Source organism: Populus trichocarpa, chromosome 13 (genome assembly GCF_000002775.5).
Source record: "Populus trichocarpa isolate Nisqually-1 chromosome 13, P.trichocarpa_v4.1, whole genome shotgun sequence".
Classification (NCBI taxonomy): Eukaryota; Viridiplantae; Streptophyta; class Magnoliopsida; order Malpighiales; family Salicaceae; genus Populus; species Populus trichocarpa.
The window spans coordinates 967108-983739 of NC_037297.2; the positions used below are offsets into that span (position 1 = coordinate 967108).

Sequence of the window (16632 nt, forward strand, 5' to 3'; positions counted from 1 at the left end):
CTCTGTGAAGGGACGTGTGTCCTTGTTTAAGCATAACAAGCGGCTGGTTAAAGACTCATGGAAAGAAAATGAGCAACTATAACATCTATGGAGCATGCATTTTCCTCTGCAATAAATCAAGGAAAAAAAACTATTCTAACTCTCTATTCACTGTAACAAATATTAGGTTAAGAGTGATGACAGAGACATCTAGATAGAGAATCAAGGTGTCAGCGGGCATCCACAGCAACATACATGGAACATAACAGACAAGTAATTCAATACCGCAGTGGCACATTAAAATCACTCGTGTTGTCATCTCTCCATCTAGGCCGTCTAGGGTTTGCTCTTACTGGTCACGCATGTCCAGATGGAAGCAGTCATGATGGACATGGCTGCCTTTATGAACCCTCATAGACAATCAATTCTTTGCACAATCCTTTTTTGGCTGAAGACAGTGTGATAATATAAGCTACACATTTGGAGCTTCACGCCTTAAAACGCCATTCCCTGTGGCAAATGGACCAAAGTTAGAAGAAAACAACAGGAAAAGGTTAAGGGAAAGAACTACTCCTTAAGCCCTGGTAAAGAACAAAATTGTTAGATAAATGGGTGTTTTTCCATGCTAGCACAAGCTATGTATACCTGTGATTCAGACAACAGTACATGCACATGAACATACCCTGGATAGTGACATAATCATTTGATCAGAGCAAGTTTTTGAAGTCTAGAGATTCGTGCATTGCGTGTCCAAAGACCCACAGATATATTCCTACCTGTTGTTAATGACGACAACCATTGCTTGAATTTTAAGGTTCCTTGATTTGGCACTGCCCTCCTTGTCCCCCATCTTTCCATTTCAATTTCCAACACCCCATATGGCCTATCAAAGTTTCGAAAACCTCTTGCTTTGCTTGCACAAAAGAGAGGAAAGAAACAAAATCCCCCCCCTCTTTCTAGGGTAAAGTGAAATCTCCACTTGCCTCATATTGCCAGATTTGACTGCCATGGTTACTTCAGTTAATGATTATTTAATTTTTTATATTATTATGAAAAAAAGTAAATAATAAGATGTATTTACTTATATAACTCAATTACAAATAAATAAGATGTACTGAAACAATGGTTGCTTTAAATCATGAAAAAAAAGAAGAGAGGAATTTATGTCTCATTAACAGAAAATATATAAGGACTTAGTTTTTCACTGTAATACTAGATATAATTTACTGTGAATTATTATAGTAAAATTATCATTAAAAAATTATTCAAGAACATATTAATCTTTTCTAAATTTTTTACACGGTATAATGATGTATTTACCCCTATTATCAACATAATCTAGAATTGTTTACCAATGATTATTTTGTTTTTTAAAAAATAATAACATTACTTATATACCCCTGAAGTAAAAAAAATTAGAGTTGTTGATAAATGTTTTTTTTTTTTGGCTTCTTAGAATAAAGTAAAAATATATTTTTACCCTTAAAAAAGATTAAAAAAAAAAAACAAGACATACATCAGAAGGCATTTTTGTCCTTCCATAAGTTTCTTTTTAATATACCTTTCAGGCTCTTGAAAGGCATTTTGGTATTTTTAAGTTGGAAAAATAAATTTTTATTCATAAAAATTAGCACGTGCGCATTACACGCTAACGTGTGGGTGGTGTTCACGCTCTTTGGACGGCGTGTGCAAAACCATCTGGTAACCAAACCTGCTTTCCCATCGTGTCTTTGGAAGCATCACCATGTCTTCTTCCTATTGATGTGTCGCGTAGAGGCAGATGATAAAAGGTTTGTCGCCGGTGGTTTTTTCTTTTTCTCTTTTCCATAGAAAATACATGTCTATCCTTTTTTCTTTTGACTTTTTAATTCTAGTCCTTATGTTTTTTATTGTTTATTTTTGTCCTTGACCTTTTTATAAAAGTTTTTTATATTTTCAATTTAGTTTTTAAATTATAATTTTTCATATATTTTCTTTTCAATTAACTCCTTTTTTTATTTTCTTCCTTAACTCTTTTGTTAGAGTTTTATAGGTTCTTAATTTCATCATTCAATTAAAGATTATGTTGTTTTATTTTTTTCCAATGTTACCCTCATTCATTTTATTTCTTTTTTCTTCTGTTAATTTTTTTTTATTTAACACTCTAGTTCTTTTTCATGCTTCTAATTTATTTTTTATTTTGATTTTCACCTTCATTCTTTAATTATAATTTTTTGTGTGATTGATTTTTTTCTTCTAATTTCATCATTTAACGTTTGATTTTTTGGAGATTAGATTTCATAATTGTTTTTTATGATGCTTCTGATCTAATAATACAAGCTACAAGTTTGAAAAGTTAATGCGGTTCGGTATCCTTTTTGTAACTCATTGTTTTTATGATTTTATTATTCTACATTATTTTTTTTAATAAAATTTAGTTTTGTGTCTATCTTCAATTTATTTTTTATCAATTTATCTCGATTTTATAATTTAGATTACGAGTTTTGAAAGCCTTTTTTTAATAGAGTTTTCTATAAAAATTATTTTGCTTATATTTAAATTTTGAAGAAATGTTTTTATTTTATATAAATAAGCTTTATTTTATAAAAAATAATATTCTACTATGTTCATCTTTACATAGCATATATTTTTATTTATTTAATTAATTTAACTGTGTTTTCATTTCAAAGATTTTAAAATAACATTTTTAATATATTCAGCCTTATATAATATTTTTTTTTTATTCAATCAATTTAACCATGATTTAATTTCAAATAATTTCATGGGTCATTGATCAACAAATTGATTGATTATTTGAAGCACTTGATGATCTCCGGGTAAATATTCTTTTTGAGGTTTATCTGTTAACGTTTTTCCAAGATTTTGGCATGCATGACATTAACAGTCCATGTGTCTAGCTAGCTAGGATTAAACCTTGAGCCACGCTGATACAGTGATTTTAATAATATGTTGGGGTCCTCAGGTTCTGTGTTTTTTCAATAGCTGCACTCATACTCCTCCTCCGCATGCCCCCAAACTCTCTCTTTAAAGCAAACACTTCACTTACAAGAATACTCAACAGTATAGACATAAAGTAATATATATATATATATATATATATATATATATATATATATATATATATATATATATATATAGGCAAGGTCATATATAATTAAGTAATGGGAAAAAAAGTAGAAAGATGAAGTCAGCATTTTGGCATACCATTACCATATCACCAAACTACATTTCTCTGTGCAAGCTTGGATGATGCAAGGAAAAGAGACGAGGAAAGGTGAGAAACCCATGTTGGAGAAGGGGAGCACGTGCAAGGAAAGCTTGAGGAGAGAGCTTGCACGTGCCCTGCTTCTCCAGCAAGAGCTACACACCCAATTGTAAACCGCGCATATGGCCTTCGTCTTTCTTCATTCACCACAACTCAGGAAAACTGAGAACATTGTTGAGAAGCTAGCAATGGAGCTATAGAGCTGCCCTGGCCATGCATTTATATACTACAAGTCCTTAAGAGAGAGAGAGGGGGGGGAGAGAGGGGGAAAGAAAGAGAGAGAGTTAAAGAGATTGAGTCTTCAAGTGGGCAATCTTTAAAGAGTACCCTACCCCATATGAGAAAGCAATCAAAGCAATTCAAGTTTTGATGTGTAGAAAAAACCATGCCATTCTTAATGCAAACTTCAAGTGAAAAAAAGAGAGAACAAATTGTCAAATTCATTCAAAGCAAAATCAATGTGATTTGTGTTTGCTCATCACCACTCTCTCTTCACAGGAGTGAAAAACACTCCCCAATCATCTTTGGATTACATTGTAGGTCCCATAACCAGTCCACAGCACAAGTAGCAGACGATGTGGGGGGGGGGAAGAAAACAAGCAAGTGTGTGTATAAATTAATAGATTTGACCTTGAGTTTGACAGTGAGGCAGGCCAGTGAATCTTATTCTTACCGGTTTGATTAGTGGCGATATTTTGTTACGTATGCATGGAGTCAGTTTGTAGGATAATTTCTGCCGCCAAAGAGAGCAGACCCCACCTCTTTTCTTTATCCAAAATTTTGGTCTTCATGACCTCATAAACTGTCTTGAAAGTTGAGAATTCTGCTTTCTTCATAATTTTTTAACAGTAATTTTTTTTAAAAAAAATGATTAAGTGTTAAGAAAATATTCGGAAAACAACATAATTTGAGTAAATACATGATTATTAATCGTTAGCTTTTCTTTCAAACACGTAATTACCATTAATCGCGTCCCTTTTGTTTTTCTACCATCAGCTTGGTTGTAGAAAATCAAGATCACCAAAAAAAAACCAAAAACCCGACTGTTTTACCCCTAGATCACCGAAAACAACCACCAATCCTTCACCGAAACACCAGGTTTTTTATCCATTGAAGATTTCTCTTACTTTGAAGGCAACGTGGTGCTCCGCAGGTTGTTGCATCACAACAAAATCATAGTTTTTTATGTTTTTGCTAGTGAAATACAGGTGCAACTTCAGCACACTTCATTGCTCAATGAGCACACGAAGCATGCCAAATATAATTTTTTTTCTTTTGAATTCAAGTTTGAATTTTTTTTCCTGATCTTCGAAAAAATTACGAGGGTGGAGATTTACTTGTGCGGACCATGGAGCACATAAGTAATTAAGTTGGATCACACCCAAGTGATCTTTGGTTGTAAAATTTGGTGTTGGTCGACACTTTTTGTAAGAAAGGAGTGGAAAATACTCAAAATTTGATTGGCAGCCCAGTGAGCAATTAATTTTCCCTGCTAACACATCAAATAGTAATGACTTTTGACCAAGAATTGATGGCAGGTGAAAGACTGAAAGGTAAGTGGCTAGGGAAAGAGAGACTCTTGTATGGGTTTTTCGGCACAGGAAGATTGGATGATAGTGGGGGGAGTACTGGCAGTAAAAGCAGGATATAAAGTGCAAGAAAATGCAGGTCGGGGTTGCGTGTGGCGAGCAAGTTTTTGATTAAACATGGAGAAAATGATCAGAGAGATTTTTGGGGGAGGGATAGTGAAGAGGTTTTGGGGAAAGCAGGGGGAGTCCCTAGGTGTTTACGATTCCTTTATCTCTTGTACGAAAAAATCCACTCTCCACTTCCACCCCCCTTGGTTTATGGTGGTTTTTTCATTTTTCTGACCAATGCCACAGCTCGCTGTCTTGCCAATGACTTGAGGAAGAATACACTAGGAAAAGGGTAAAAGAAGTAAATACTTGAATAGGAAGTCTTTAACTTGTTAAAGGGTAATAAAAATAATAAATGTGATGTGTAATCAAGGGGATGACGTCCATAAATAAATATAAAAGTGTTGTGAAGGTTAAAAAATAAGGGTTTTGAATTTTTTTTTAAAATTTATAATGATGATAAAATTAATAGTAACGAGTTTCGATGGATAAAAAAATTCAAGGAAATTAAAATAAATGTTTTGTAAGAATGAGAAATAGTTTTAAGGAATTATATTGGACATGAAGTATGAAAGTTAAAAAGAATTGCACTTAAAAGTGATAAAAATCGATAATGCAAACTAGTAAGAAGTATGTAAATGGAAAAATCAATAATAAAGAAACATAAATACACTTGGGATAAGAAAATGGTCCTGAGATTTATTAATAAAATTGGTATAATTTATGTAATGATTGAATAAGAAAATTCATATTTCCGATAAAAAATAATAAATTATCCAGTTTTATGCTATCAAGCATAACTCTTAATTTGACCACGTCTTTGAAATTATAAATGTAAATTATCACGTAAATAATAAAATTTTTAGGTAAATCAGAATTAAAGAAAAACTCATAATTTAGGGCATAAACCAAGTAGTTTACCATGAAAAATATATAAAGGACATTGAATAAATTGAATAAATGACAAAATTATAAATGTTAATGAATAGCAAATCCCAAACAAAATTTTTATTGAAAGCATGTTTCTTTCAATAAATCTATTGACAATTTAAATTGCTGATGAAATTGTATTTACTCGCTGATAGAGTATTTCATTGGAGCTTTATAATTTTCTGGTGGTGATTGCCCAGCTCTAATCTTTTAGTAAATTCATCAAAGAAGGGTATTTAGAAACTTCATACAAGCTAGCTACCTGACTCTAAATTGGTTAGAGCTTGACCAAAAAAATTACACCTAACTGGATCGAGCATGATCATGATATTACAACATTCAGAGGTTAAGTGAACAAGGCGGATCAAGGCCCAAATAAATATATTTATAATCTTCATTTCATATTTGTGCAAAGGCAAAACATGGACAAATTAATAAAATCCTATGATATTTATTTCATAGTTTTCAAAAGCACTATTGATCATGATTAAGAATCACGAAGATAACATAACAAATAAAAGTTTACAACAATTGTTATTTGCTTAACAAAATTGAAGCTTGTCAAACTTTTTTGCAGTGAAACTTTGGGAAGATGTCTCTAATCAGCCACTTTGCCAGATGCTTATTTGCATTTTGAGTCCAATGACCGGAGTCCCAGTAGACATACTGCTTAGGTTTTTGGCAAACTGGTATGTTTGGAGCTCCACACATTTTATGAAAGTTATCGATGAAATTGTACTCACTTTTAGGCCCACAACATGCTTTTGTTACTGACTTGAACCCTGGAAACAACGAAGTAATCATATTAAAATCACATCATATTCATATACTTAACCTCTGATGTCTCATAATCGAAGTGTTTTTGAAGAAATTAGATTAGTTTATGTGGTTCATGTCTGAAGAAATGTTGTTGCTCTTCCTTGAGTTGAGAAGGGAAAAAAAAGCACTCACCAAGTTGTCGAGAATTGTCCATAATCCATTGCATTGCTTTGTAAAGATCACCGTACACTATATCTACATGAGGGTATTCCTTCTTCAATTCTTCAATGGCTTCTTTGAGACGATCGTTGTGATAATTGTACAGGTCATTGTAGCTCTTTAGACAACCAAATCCATCATAAGCAGCTGAGTTGTTTGAAGAGAATTTTGTAAGAAATAGTGGTGCACAACCAGACGGGGGAAGTCCATGGACAAGGACTCTACGAGCACCATGATGGATGAATTTCTATAACCAATTAACAAGATATCAGAATTAATCAAAAGATCAAGTGAAAATTGTCACATTAGCCAAGAAATTCTGCAAGGAAAAAGTTGATTCAGACTTTAAATCAAGACATGTTAACTTACCTTGACGACATGTTTCAAGGTTTCCACACATGCGGGCACCAGGCTATTCTTCACCTCTTCAAGAGTTTTATTTTGGGAGAATGCAGTGCCATAGTCATTGCCTCCAGCAAAAGTTGTGAACAGAGATGATGCAAGCTTCTCCTGACAATCTATCAAATATAACAAAGTGATCAGGAACCACTTGAACTTTGAACTTGAACAAATATCCTATAATAATATTGTCCTTCACTTTACATTGATCGATGTATTAGACTAAGGCACTGTTTGACAACATGGTGTGCACCGCGGCAAAAGCATCATTTTTAGTGCATGTTTTTGCTAGCAAAACGCGGGTTGCAAAGTGCATTGCGATGGCAAACGGTCACTAAATACCCTTTGGCAAGAACATATAGAAATTACATTGCCAGGACCTGATTTTGTAACTTAAATGAGAGGTATGGATATGATAGTAACCTTTGGCATCGTGACAATATCCTTGTAAATATTTGTCCAGCCATTCAAGTTGTACATGAAGAGGGCTTTTAACATGATCGTTAGAGATATTCTTTTCTGCAAGAAATTTCGTTGACAAGACGGTAGAGCCACCAACAGCGAAGTTCACTCCATGAGATAAGAAACTTGTTGCATTTTGATATTTCAAATAGGGTTCCAGGAAGGGAAGACCTGCTGATTTTGCTGCAAAAGTTGCAAAGACAGCTAAATACATTCGGTATATATACCAACTAGCTACATATTTGCTTACCAAATCAAAGAAGAAAAATTAAGAAGAAAATGTTTGCTTACCAATGTAATCAATTATCAGCAACCCATCAGAGGATCTGCCAGTTACTTTATGAATAGCTTGGCCATAGGGAAGTTTGGTAGACCAAACCTGAGGAATCTCTATAATTTGATTGCCTGTGTCTGATAACGAAGCCCCAAAATTATATATTGCATTGAACCTGCATTGCTTGAGTTTGGCTACATCATCATATGCCTCACATGAACACCGAGGGAAAACAAGAAGAAAAATTGAGCTTATAAGAACTTGAAAGAAAGCCATGTTCTTGCTAGCCATGGCTCAAGAGGGAATTGATCAATAGTTATTATCACTTTCTTTTTATTTTAATGGTATTGAAGCATCAATTATATATATATAGGGAGGGAGAGAGAGAGATTGAAAGGATGAGAATAGAAGAAAAACAACCTGTCGATAGTAATTAAATGAAAATTAAATAGGCTGCCATACAACCTAGCAAGACAGTAAAAGATTTGTCTTGGGCGAATTCCATCTATAAAAACTGATTAAAAAAAGTAATAATTAAAATGATAACTGATTCTTTTATATTAATATACATAAAGCTGAGGTTTGTTTCTACAGAATGCGTGTCTATAAAAACTGATCAAGATCATAAATGATTCTTTGATTATTAAAAATAAATTAATTTTATATGAAACAAATGGGGTTATAACTTTAATTTAGATCGATTCAAGTTTCCAATTAAGGGCAGAAAAAAAAAGGAGCATAAATATTAAAAAAGAAAAGCTTGCATGAGTTCCTCAAGGTGCTGTCTTTGAAAATATCGCAAAGTGAGAAAAGCTAGCCATATATATTTTTGCAGAATAGGATGATGAAACATTGTTTAGTGAATCACATTATCCAGTAAACATCTCTAATCCCACACCAAATTAGCGATTCAAACTGCTAATTATGTTCCTAATTAACCTAAGAGGATCCAGTTTACAAGCACGTTAATTGATGGTGAACCTACTCGCATTATGCTGTGTGGTACAATTTGATGGGGAAATTGTTAGACTTTATCAGACAGACATTAGAAAGCTCAGGTTGCCCATTGTAGTCTTCTCTTTTCTCCATCACACAAGCTGAAGGTCGAGGATGCTTTATGTATTGTTAAAATTAGGTATAAATTTTTTGCCTAAATGAATGTGATTCTTTAAAGCTATAACAACTTTTGGTTGTAGCCAACAAAGCTCCATGCATGTGTTACTGTAGCTTTACAGGGTAGAACGAACCCTATCAGTCGACAGGTTTACTCTGTAATCCCATTTCAAATTGAATTTAATTATTTTTATGAAAACAGTAATTTATATGATTTGAATGTATTTGTAAGAAATTAATTTTTTTTCTTCCAAATATATTTTTAGCCTGGCATGGCATGCAAAAGAAGAATAAACGATGCATGAAAAGTAAACTAATACAAAGCCAGAAACCACCAAGTCCTGAATAAATTTCAATGATTGGTATTCAGATCAAATCACTAGAGCACTCGGATTTCGAAGGCCATAACTAATCAAAGTTGAAGAACATAGTAAAAGACAACTTGAGCAAATTCCAGATATGCTAAATGGCAGGTAGGTTCTCAATTTAGCGGCTGCAATATTGCAAAAGAACCAACTTGGTAATAAAATTATAAAACATTAACTCGGTAAATGTTTTACAGATCACTTGATCAAACAAAAAAAATGGAGGGGGTTCGATTGAGGAAACAACATGATCGAGGCTATGAGACCTAAATTTCAATCTTCCTCCTCTCCCTCGTTCTCAGCAATGTTGAAGTATCTCAACTCGTACACATTGCGATCTTTGTTGGATGCAATCACTCGTAGCCAATCCCTGACATTGTGTTTCTTCAAATACTTCTTTGTCAAGTACTTGAGATACCTGTACCCAAATCAAAATGGGAAATCATTGAGATAGGGCACAAAACAAAATAGCATTGCTGACAGAGGCTACAATGACTTGGGTAAAAAGTTAGGATAGGAATTGAATGGTGTTATGGCAATTTCTACAATCAAAGCAAATGAACAAGAAATAGAAACCGAACAGTCCATGTTCTAGGGAAAAAGACAGGATTCATGCAAAATCAAATGGCAAATGACAAGAACAAAACAGGAAGAAATAGGTGAGGCAACTAGGGAAATAAGACCATATATATAACCACCGTAGATTTCTACACCATGCGAATTGTGAAATAAGTACCCAAGAGGTCGTGTTCTAGCCCTAAGCATTCATCGATATTCCAAAAACAATCCTCTCAGTAATGTAATATTTACATGTTAAAAGTGGAAAAGTAAGCTGAAAAAAACAGGATAAGCTAGGTTTCAGAGTGTTTGGTTGTCTGGTTTTCCACTCCACTAAACCAGGCCAGGTCGCATAATATTCATGATCCGCCACTCAACCAAGAGAAATACAAGCAGGCTTCCCAGTGCAAAACAAGAATTATAAACTTCCATGCAAAAATTGAGTGTAGCAAGACGAAAACCTAATCATCATGATCTCTGAATGCTACAAAACCATATAAACAAACTAAAACCAACACCAGTCTCCTCCGAAAAGTTTCGCTTCTTGATCACCTAAGACTTCTTCTATAAAACAGATTCCCACCATTTCCAATTGTCTATATGATTAACCTCCAACAGATTACTATCATCTAGACAACAAAGAAACCATTCACCATTCACCGAAAACAACTATACCAAACGATTCCATTCGTAACGTTTTAAGAAAGTCAAGAGACCAAGAAACACTAGCAAAAAGCAGCACTAGCAAACTTATATCATCTCAAGCAACCCAAGAAACCCAAAAATGACAACACATACAGCAAAGCAAGAAAAGGGTTTTACCTTTTGGAGAAGTTACTATCAGAAGTAACAGTAATCTTGTTCTTCTCACGAGTAACAGTAACAGCATCACCAAGAGCACCAGCTTTGCCTCCAACTTTGATCCTCTCTTGAAGAAACTTTTCCAATGAAGCAATGTCCATAATCTTATCCTCCACTGGCTTTGCACAATCTATTGTGAAGGTCGCACCCTTCTTCTTCCCTTTGGGTCCTGGTGCTGTTGCCTTACTCATCTTCGATTACTCCCTGAAATTGCAATCACAAAATAAATAAGAAAACATCAATAATTAAAAGAAACACAAGCTTTCTTCAATTTAAAAGAGATAAAATGTAGAGAGAGCCATAGAGTTACCGGTGGAGACTGCAGGCGAGAGAGATGGAGCGGCCGTCTACTAGAAAAAGAGAGGGTGAGACTAGGGTTTGGTTTATAAGGGTGGCTTTCTATTTTTTACTAAGCTGCGGCTTAGCCCTTATAAATTGTTAAACATTCCATTTCGGTTCTTAGTGTTTTAGATTTCTCAGGATGATAATTCAGCCTCTTGTTAGATACGTGTCCAAGGAAAAAGGTTTAAATCATTAAATTATTAATTAAGTTAATTTGTAAGGTTTTTTATATTAAAATGATGTTATTTTATTTAAGAAAAATATACGATAAAAACTTATTTTTATAATCAATTTTCATAAAATATTATATTGTTAATTTCACATCTTAACCTCTCTACTAATAAAAAATTCAAATGCCTAAGCATTATATTCATCTTATTATTACATATGTTGTGTAATGTTTTTCAATTAAAAATATATTAAAAATTCTTAAACAATTTAATTTAATGTTTTAAAAAGAAAGATAATTAAAAAAACAGTGAAAGTAATGTTTTTAGAAGAAAAACAATTTAAAAAATGGCAAAAATAAATGCATAGTGCTATAATTAAAGCCATTGATTTTTAATCATGAAAGTACGTTTCTTCAGTGTAAATCCATCATTTGGCTATGTTTCAAATGATATTTTATTTGGACCAAGAGAGAATTTTAGATGGAAATAGAAAGTTGAGATGAGAAATTGATACAAAATATTTTTTAGGAAATTTTTTATTTTTATGTTTTAAAAATATTTTTGAAAAAATTTAAATTTATTTTTTTTATTTTAAATTAATATTTTTTTAATGTTTTTGATATAAAAATAATTTTTAAAAAATAAAAAAATATTATTTTAATATATTTCCAATTAAAAAATACTTTAATTTTTAAACTGTAACCAAACTTATAAGATGCAACCAAACTTTCAAACATGTTTTTAAAATAATAATTTTATGAGATTAAGACCTAAGTTTGGTCTATAAAAAGATTTATTAATTTATTATTAAATCATTTTTCTTTTCTAAATTTATAAATTAGTTAGAGATGAGAGCCGACTCTACATCTGCATCGATGAAAGCTTCGATGAAAGAACTAACATGGCAATCGTTTCCCTCATCTTGGAAAGTAAAAATTGAGTAGAATTAATTTGAATAATTAGATCTCAAATGGCAAATTTCCTTCCCCAGCATCTGCACTTGCTTTTCATAAGAGTACAAAACCTGTTCTATCACAATCATGATTGGACCAGGAGGCTATAACACGCATCCTTGCTATAATGAATCAATATTCGAAATGCATATCAACTGCAGCGGGCCACTAACAATTCTTAACATAATTTTCAACATCATAACTTCATTACAGATCATTAAACAATGAAACTAGTGATGGATTTAACTGCTAATTGGTGTGATCATCAGAATAATCCACTCATCCACCACTTATCCCTCTCTACAATATCTGTCATTCTATTTTCTTAGGAGTAAAAACTTGAAAACAAATCATTTTTCACTTCATTCTCTCATTGGATATTTGACTGCTAAATCATTGGGGTATTAAGTTAACTCAATTACAACCAGAAGATAAGAAAGAACAAAACCAATGCTCATTCAAGGAAATATGGTTGTTGTTATCTTTTCATTGGAGGCCCCATATCTTGAATGTTTCAGTCCTTGGGTGGGACGAACTTTGCATATTGTTCAGCCTTCGCTCCAGATTTGTGGTCGGAGTATTCAACCAAAGCAGCACCGGCTAATGCAGCCAGGGTGAGAGCCTGTGCATGCAACCTGAATTCCGATAGGAAGAGGTCAGGGTTAACAAGGCAAAATATATTTTTGAACATCACACTAGATATGAACAGGGCAATCAGGAAGAAGGCACACAGGGTATCAAACAGTGATGAAGAAAAACTTCTGCCCGCAGCAACCGCCAAACAATGCATTATATACTTGAACATTTAACAATGGCAGCAACATCAACAGCACGATGAGGAAAAAAACATGCTTCTAGATGACTTTCACTCCCTCTTTATTGAACATGGAAATGAGGGTGCCAGCTGCCATGGGAGAATGCAGACCTCCATACACTGTTCATAAATATGAATTACCATAAAAAGTCTAGCACGTTCTGAGCTGACAACACAGATTTCAATCCCATGGTTAACTGTGTATTGATTCTAATGCCACAAAATATGGTGAATCAACGACAGACAAATTAGGAAGGGCCACTTTCAGATTCAACGGTAGAGGTCAGAACTTGCACCCAGAACAGACAAATTAGGAAGGGCCACTTTCAGATTCAACGGTAGAGATCAGAACTTGCACCCAGACAGTTATATTTCAAGACCAAGAATAACCACTCCATGTTCAAGAGTATCCCTATCTAGATGTCACTTGTTTATAGAGACAGGATTGAGCTGGGGTGGCACTGAAACCTGTTGTCATTTATCCCCTATCATTCTGTAATTTGGTTTTTAATTCAGGAACTAGGTAAAGACACAAAAGTCAAGCAGCCAACAACAATGACGGCATAAATTGAGGCGTGATCGGCCAACAGCTAAATGCTCAAACATAACATAACACTTGCTGCTCTTAACTGATCATCACACGACACCAATATACAATTAACTGTTCGCTCAAGTACCTACAAGTTCAAAGTAGGTTGCTTTCTGATCATCTCTTAAATTACCAAAGTCACCTAAAAACCTTCCAAGGGTCATCTTTTTCCATAATTAGGTACGCCCAAAATGAACATGCATTGGTCTATTCTTTTACCCGGGAAACAGATAATAATGAAACTCAAAACTTCAAATTTATTTCCTTCAAATCTACAGCAATATACAGGAACATACATGTTCACTATATCATAATTTCTTCTTGTTTCATAAGATACACAAATGCAATAAGGATCACGTCACGGAAGCTAAAAAACAAGAAATCTAATAAACAAAGTAACCAAGAAAGAAACTTTACCTGGCATGAATGATCTTGACACTGGGTTTCATATTTGGTTTCGACCAATTGTAGGCGAATGAACCCGCAATACCACTAATCCATAGACACCCTTCGTCGCAAAACAATCGAGTCAAAAAACCCACATCACAAAACCAAGAAAAGAACGGAACTCTGATCCAACATAAAGTAAAGAACTAAAAGAAATTTAGAGAGAAACCCTTTTCGAAAAACACCATCAAATCAAAAAACCATATCACAAAATTTTGAAGCACAGAGGAAACAACTTCGATTCAATATAAAGTAAGGCACCAAAACAAATTTAAAAAGAAACCCCTTTTTCTCTAAAACAATTAATCAAATAAAAAACCCATATCACAAAAAATCAAAAAAGAAACAATGAGAAGGAAAGGCAAATGGCAATGAATTACCGACAGTTCTAAGCTTGTGGTCAACAACCCATTCCCGGAAAGATTCTACTTTGGTCTTAGCATCAGCCATTTTGACGAGAGAATCTTGTTGTGTCTGGGAGATAGAGACAATTGAGGTTCCCTTTATGTTTTGTTTTTGTTGCGGTGGTTTATAGGACGAGCGAGAGAGAAGTCCGGTTTCAGGAGAAACCGCGGGCAGGCAAAACAGGCAACGAGGTAGCGTGTGGAGTATTAAAGCCAGATGTTCTGTTTTCGCTGGTTTTTTTTAAATTATTTTTTATTAAAAATTTATTAAAATAATATATATATATATATTTTAATATTGTGTCAAAATAATTAAAATTTAAAACTTTATATAAAAAACTTTTTAAATACATGAACAAATATACTAAAAATATGTTTAAATTAAAGCTTAGAATTAGTTTTGTTAAAAAAAAAGTGGCTTGACTGGTTTCAACACGTGATCTCGTTGAATTGATAAGAGGGGCCCCGATGTCAATGTATTCTAACAGTGATTTTCAAGAATTTTAAATATTTTTTTAAAAAAATAAATTAATATTTTTAGTATTTTTTATTATTTTAAAGTGTTGATATTAAAAATTAAAAAATATTATTTTAATATATTTTTAAATAAAAAATATATTTTAATCCAAACAAACTCTTAAATCAATCTAATTTGAAGCATGGTTAATATGCAACTCGGTACTTGGTTTAAAATTTTGAGTTGCAAATGGGTCAATTCATGGTTCAATGAATTGTCCTGATTTTAAATTAAAAAAAAATACATAAAACAATATTGTTTTGAGGTTTTTAAAAAACCACAAAAATAAACATCATTTTCTTTTTTAAAAAAAACTTATTTAATATAAAACTTAATACCGTATAAACTTTGAGTTTATAATTTACTAAATTGATTCGTAAATTGATTCGTTAGGCTGAATGAGTTTTATAGATCGAAATGACTTTAGAATTTCTTTTTGAATTTGCTTTAAACAACAGTACCTTGTATGCGAATTTTTTATTTTTTTCATGTTTTAGGGGGTGTTAAGCCCCGTGGTTCAACAAAAGTTTGCAAGATCTTGATTTTTTATTTTTAGAGTTATTTTTCGTATTTTTAAATTGTTTTGATTTATTAATATTAAAAATATTTAAAAAAAAAACTATTTTAATATATTTTAATATAAAAATTAATTTAAAAAACGACACTTAGTACCCCCATCTCATACACTCTTTCTTTTCATGGTCAGAGTCACGCTTTGGGTGCCAAATATTTGGTTTTGTTGTTTATATATATTAAAAAATGAAAAACCAGCACGAACAGGGACAAGAATGTCACGGACATTTTCTCTGTTGCTTTGCTTTGAGTTTTCTAGGAGATCGATGATATGACTGAACCCGTCAGTTAAATGAAAAATAAAAAGAAAAAACTTGTTTATTTTATCAAAATCTCGGGTTGATATGGTTTTAATTTAATTAAGAGTTAATTATTAATTAATTTATTTAAAAAAAATGATTTGAATAATATTATTTTAATTTTTTTCAATTAAGAATCAACTCTTTGGACTCATCACTCAGATCTTACCCTAGTTTTAATTTTACAAATTAATTATTTTTCAAATTAAAAAAAATATTTATCTTGTAAATTTAAAAAGAATAAATTGTAATTATATTATCTTTCTCAACTAAAAAGAAATGATATGTTTTGCGGAGCTTCATTTCATTGTTGATATGAATTACGAAACCTTTTTTATCTTTTTTTTTCTATACTATTTTTATATATTTTTTTAACAGTCATTCTAGTTATTTTTAAATTAATAAATTAACTAAATTATTTTAAAATAACTTTTACAAGGTTTGATTTTAAATCCAAATTAAAAAAGAAGTTAAAACAATAGTTTTTTTAGTTTGTTTCGTCATTTTCTTTTATTTATTTTCCTTGTAGTTTTTTATTGTTCAGTAAGGTTACTTTTAAACGATCAAATTGACTGAATTATATTAGAATAACTCTAATACAATTTAAGTTATGTTTGTTTTTGTAGTCCAACCGTATTTTTGAAAGATTATATATTTTTTTACTTAAAATTATATATTTTTTATTTTTTAAAATCGTTTTAAT

At 32.2% G+C, this 16632-nt stretch overlaps 3 protein-coding genes across 3 annotated transcripts; all 3 read right to left on the bottom strand.

Moving 5' to 3' along the window:
- Positions 1 to 6193: 6193 nt before the first annotated feature.
- On the bottom strand, positions 6194 to 9218 carry LOC7481724 (acetylajmalan esterase). The gene is made up of 5 exons (XM_002319473.3): positions 7942 to 9218; positions 7612 to 7833; positions 7159 to 7307; positions 6763 to 7036; positions 6194 to 6593 (listed from the first exon to the last, which is right to left on the bottom strand). The coding sequence occupies exons 1-5, from the start codon at positions 8213 to 8215 to the stop codon at positions 6373 to 6375; spliced, it is 1140 nt and encodes a 379-aa protein (XP_002319509.2). The 5' UTR covers positions 8216 to 9218; the 3' UTR covers positions 6194 to 6372.
- A 320-nt stretch (positions 9219 to 9538) lies between these two features.
- Positions 9539 to 11293, bottom strand: LOC7481725 (60S ribosomal protein L22-2). The gene is made up of 3 exons (XM_002319474.4): positions 11132 to 11293; positions 10783 to 11025; positions 9539 to 9820 (listed from the first exon to the last, which is right to left on the bottom strand). Exons 2-3 carry the CDS (start codon positions 11010 to 11012, stop codon positions 9676 to 9678), a joined length of 375 nt encoding a protein of 124 aa, XP_002319510.2. The 5' UTR covers positions 11013 to 11025; positions 11132 to 11293; the 3' UTR covers positions 9539 to 9675.
- A 1112-nt stretch (positions 11294 to 12405) lies between these two features.
- On the bottom strand, positions 12406 to 14728 carry LOC7481726 (uncharacterized). Its single transcript, XM_002319475.4, has 3 exons — positions 14517 to 14728; positions 14107 to 14197; positions 12406 to 12921 (listed from the first exon to the last, which is right to left on the bottom strand). Exons 1-3 carry the CDS (start codon positions 14584 to 14586, stop codon positions 12801 to 12803), a joined length of 282 nt encoding a protein of 93 aa, XP_002319511.3. The 5' UTR covers positions 14587 to 14728; the 3' UTR covers positions 12406 to 12800.
- Positions 14729 to 16632: the final 1904 nt, after the last annotated feature.

Coding starts and splice junctions, on each gene's coding strand:
- LOC7481724 (XM_002319473.3), bottom strand. CDS start 8,215: ATGGCTAGCAAGAACATGGCTTTCTTTCAAGTTCTTATAAGCTCAATT. Junction 7,308..7,611: donor ATATTGTCACGATGCCAAAG/GTTACTATCATA, acceptor TATATTTGATAG/ATTGTCAGGAGAAGCTTGCA. Junction 7,037..7,158: donor CCTTGAAACATGTCGTCAAG/GTAAGTTAACAT, acceptor AATTGGTTATAG/AAATTCATCCATCATGGTGC.
- LOC7481726 (XM_002319475.4), bottom strand. CDS start 14,586: ATGGCTGATGCTAAGACCAAAGTAGAATCTTTCCGGGAATGGGTTGTT. Junction 14,198..14,516: donor CCACAAGCTTAGAACTGTCG/GTAATTCATTGC, acceptor TTTGCGACGAAG/GGTGTCTATGGATTAGTGGT. Junction 12,922..14,106: donor GTCAAGATCATTCATGCCAG/GTAAAGTTTCTT, acceptor ATCGGAATTCAG/GTTGCATGCACAGGCTCTCA.
- LOC7481725 (XM_002319474.4), bottom strand. CDS start 11,012: ATGAGTAAGGCAACAGCACCAGGACCCAAAGGGAAGAAGAAGGGTGCG. Junction 9,821..10,782: donor GATAGTAACTTCTCCAAAAG/GTAAAACCCTTT, acceptor ATTTGGGTACAG/GTATCTCAAGTACTTGACAA.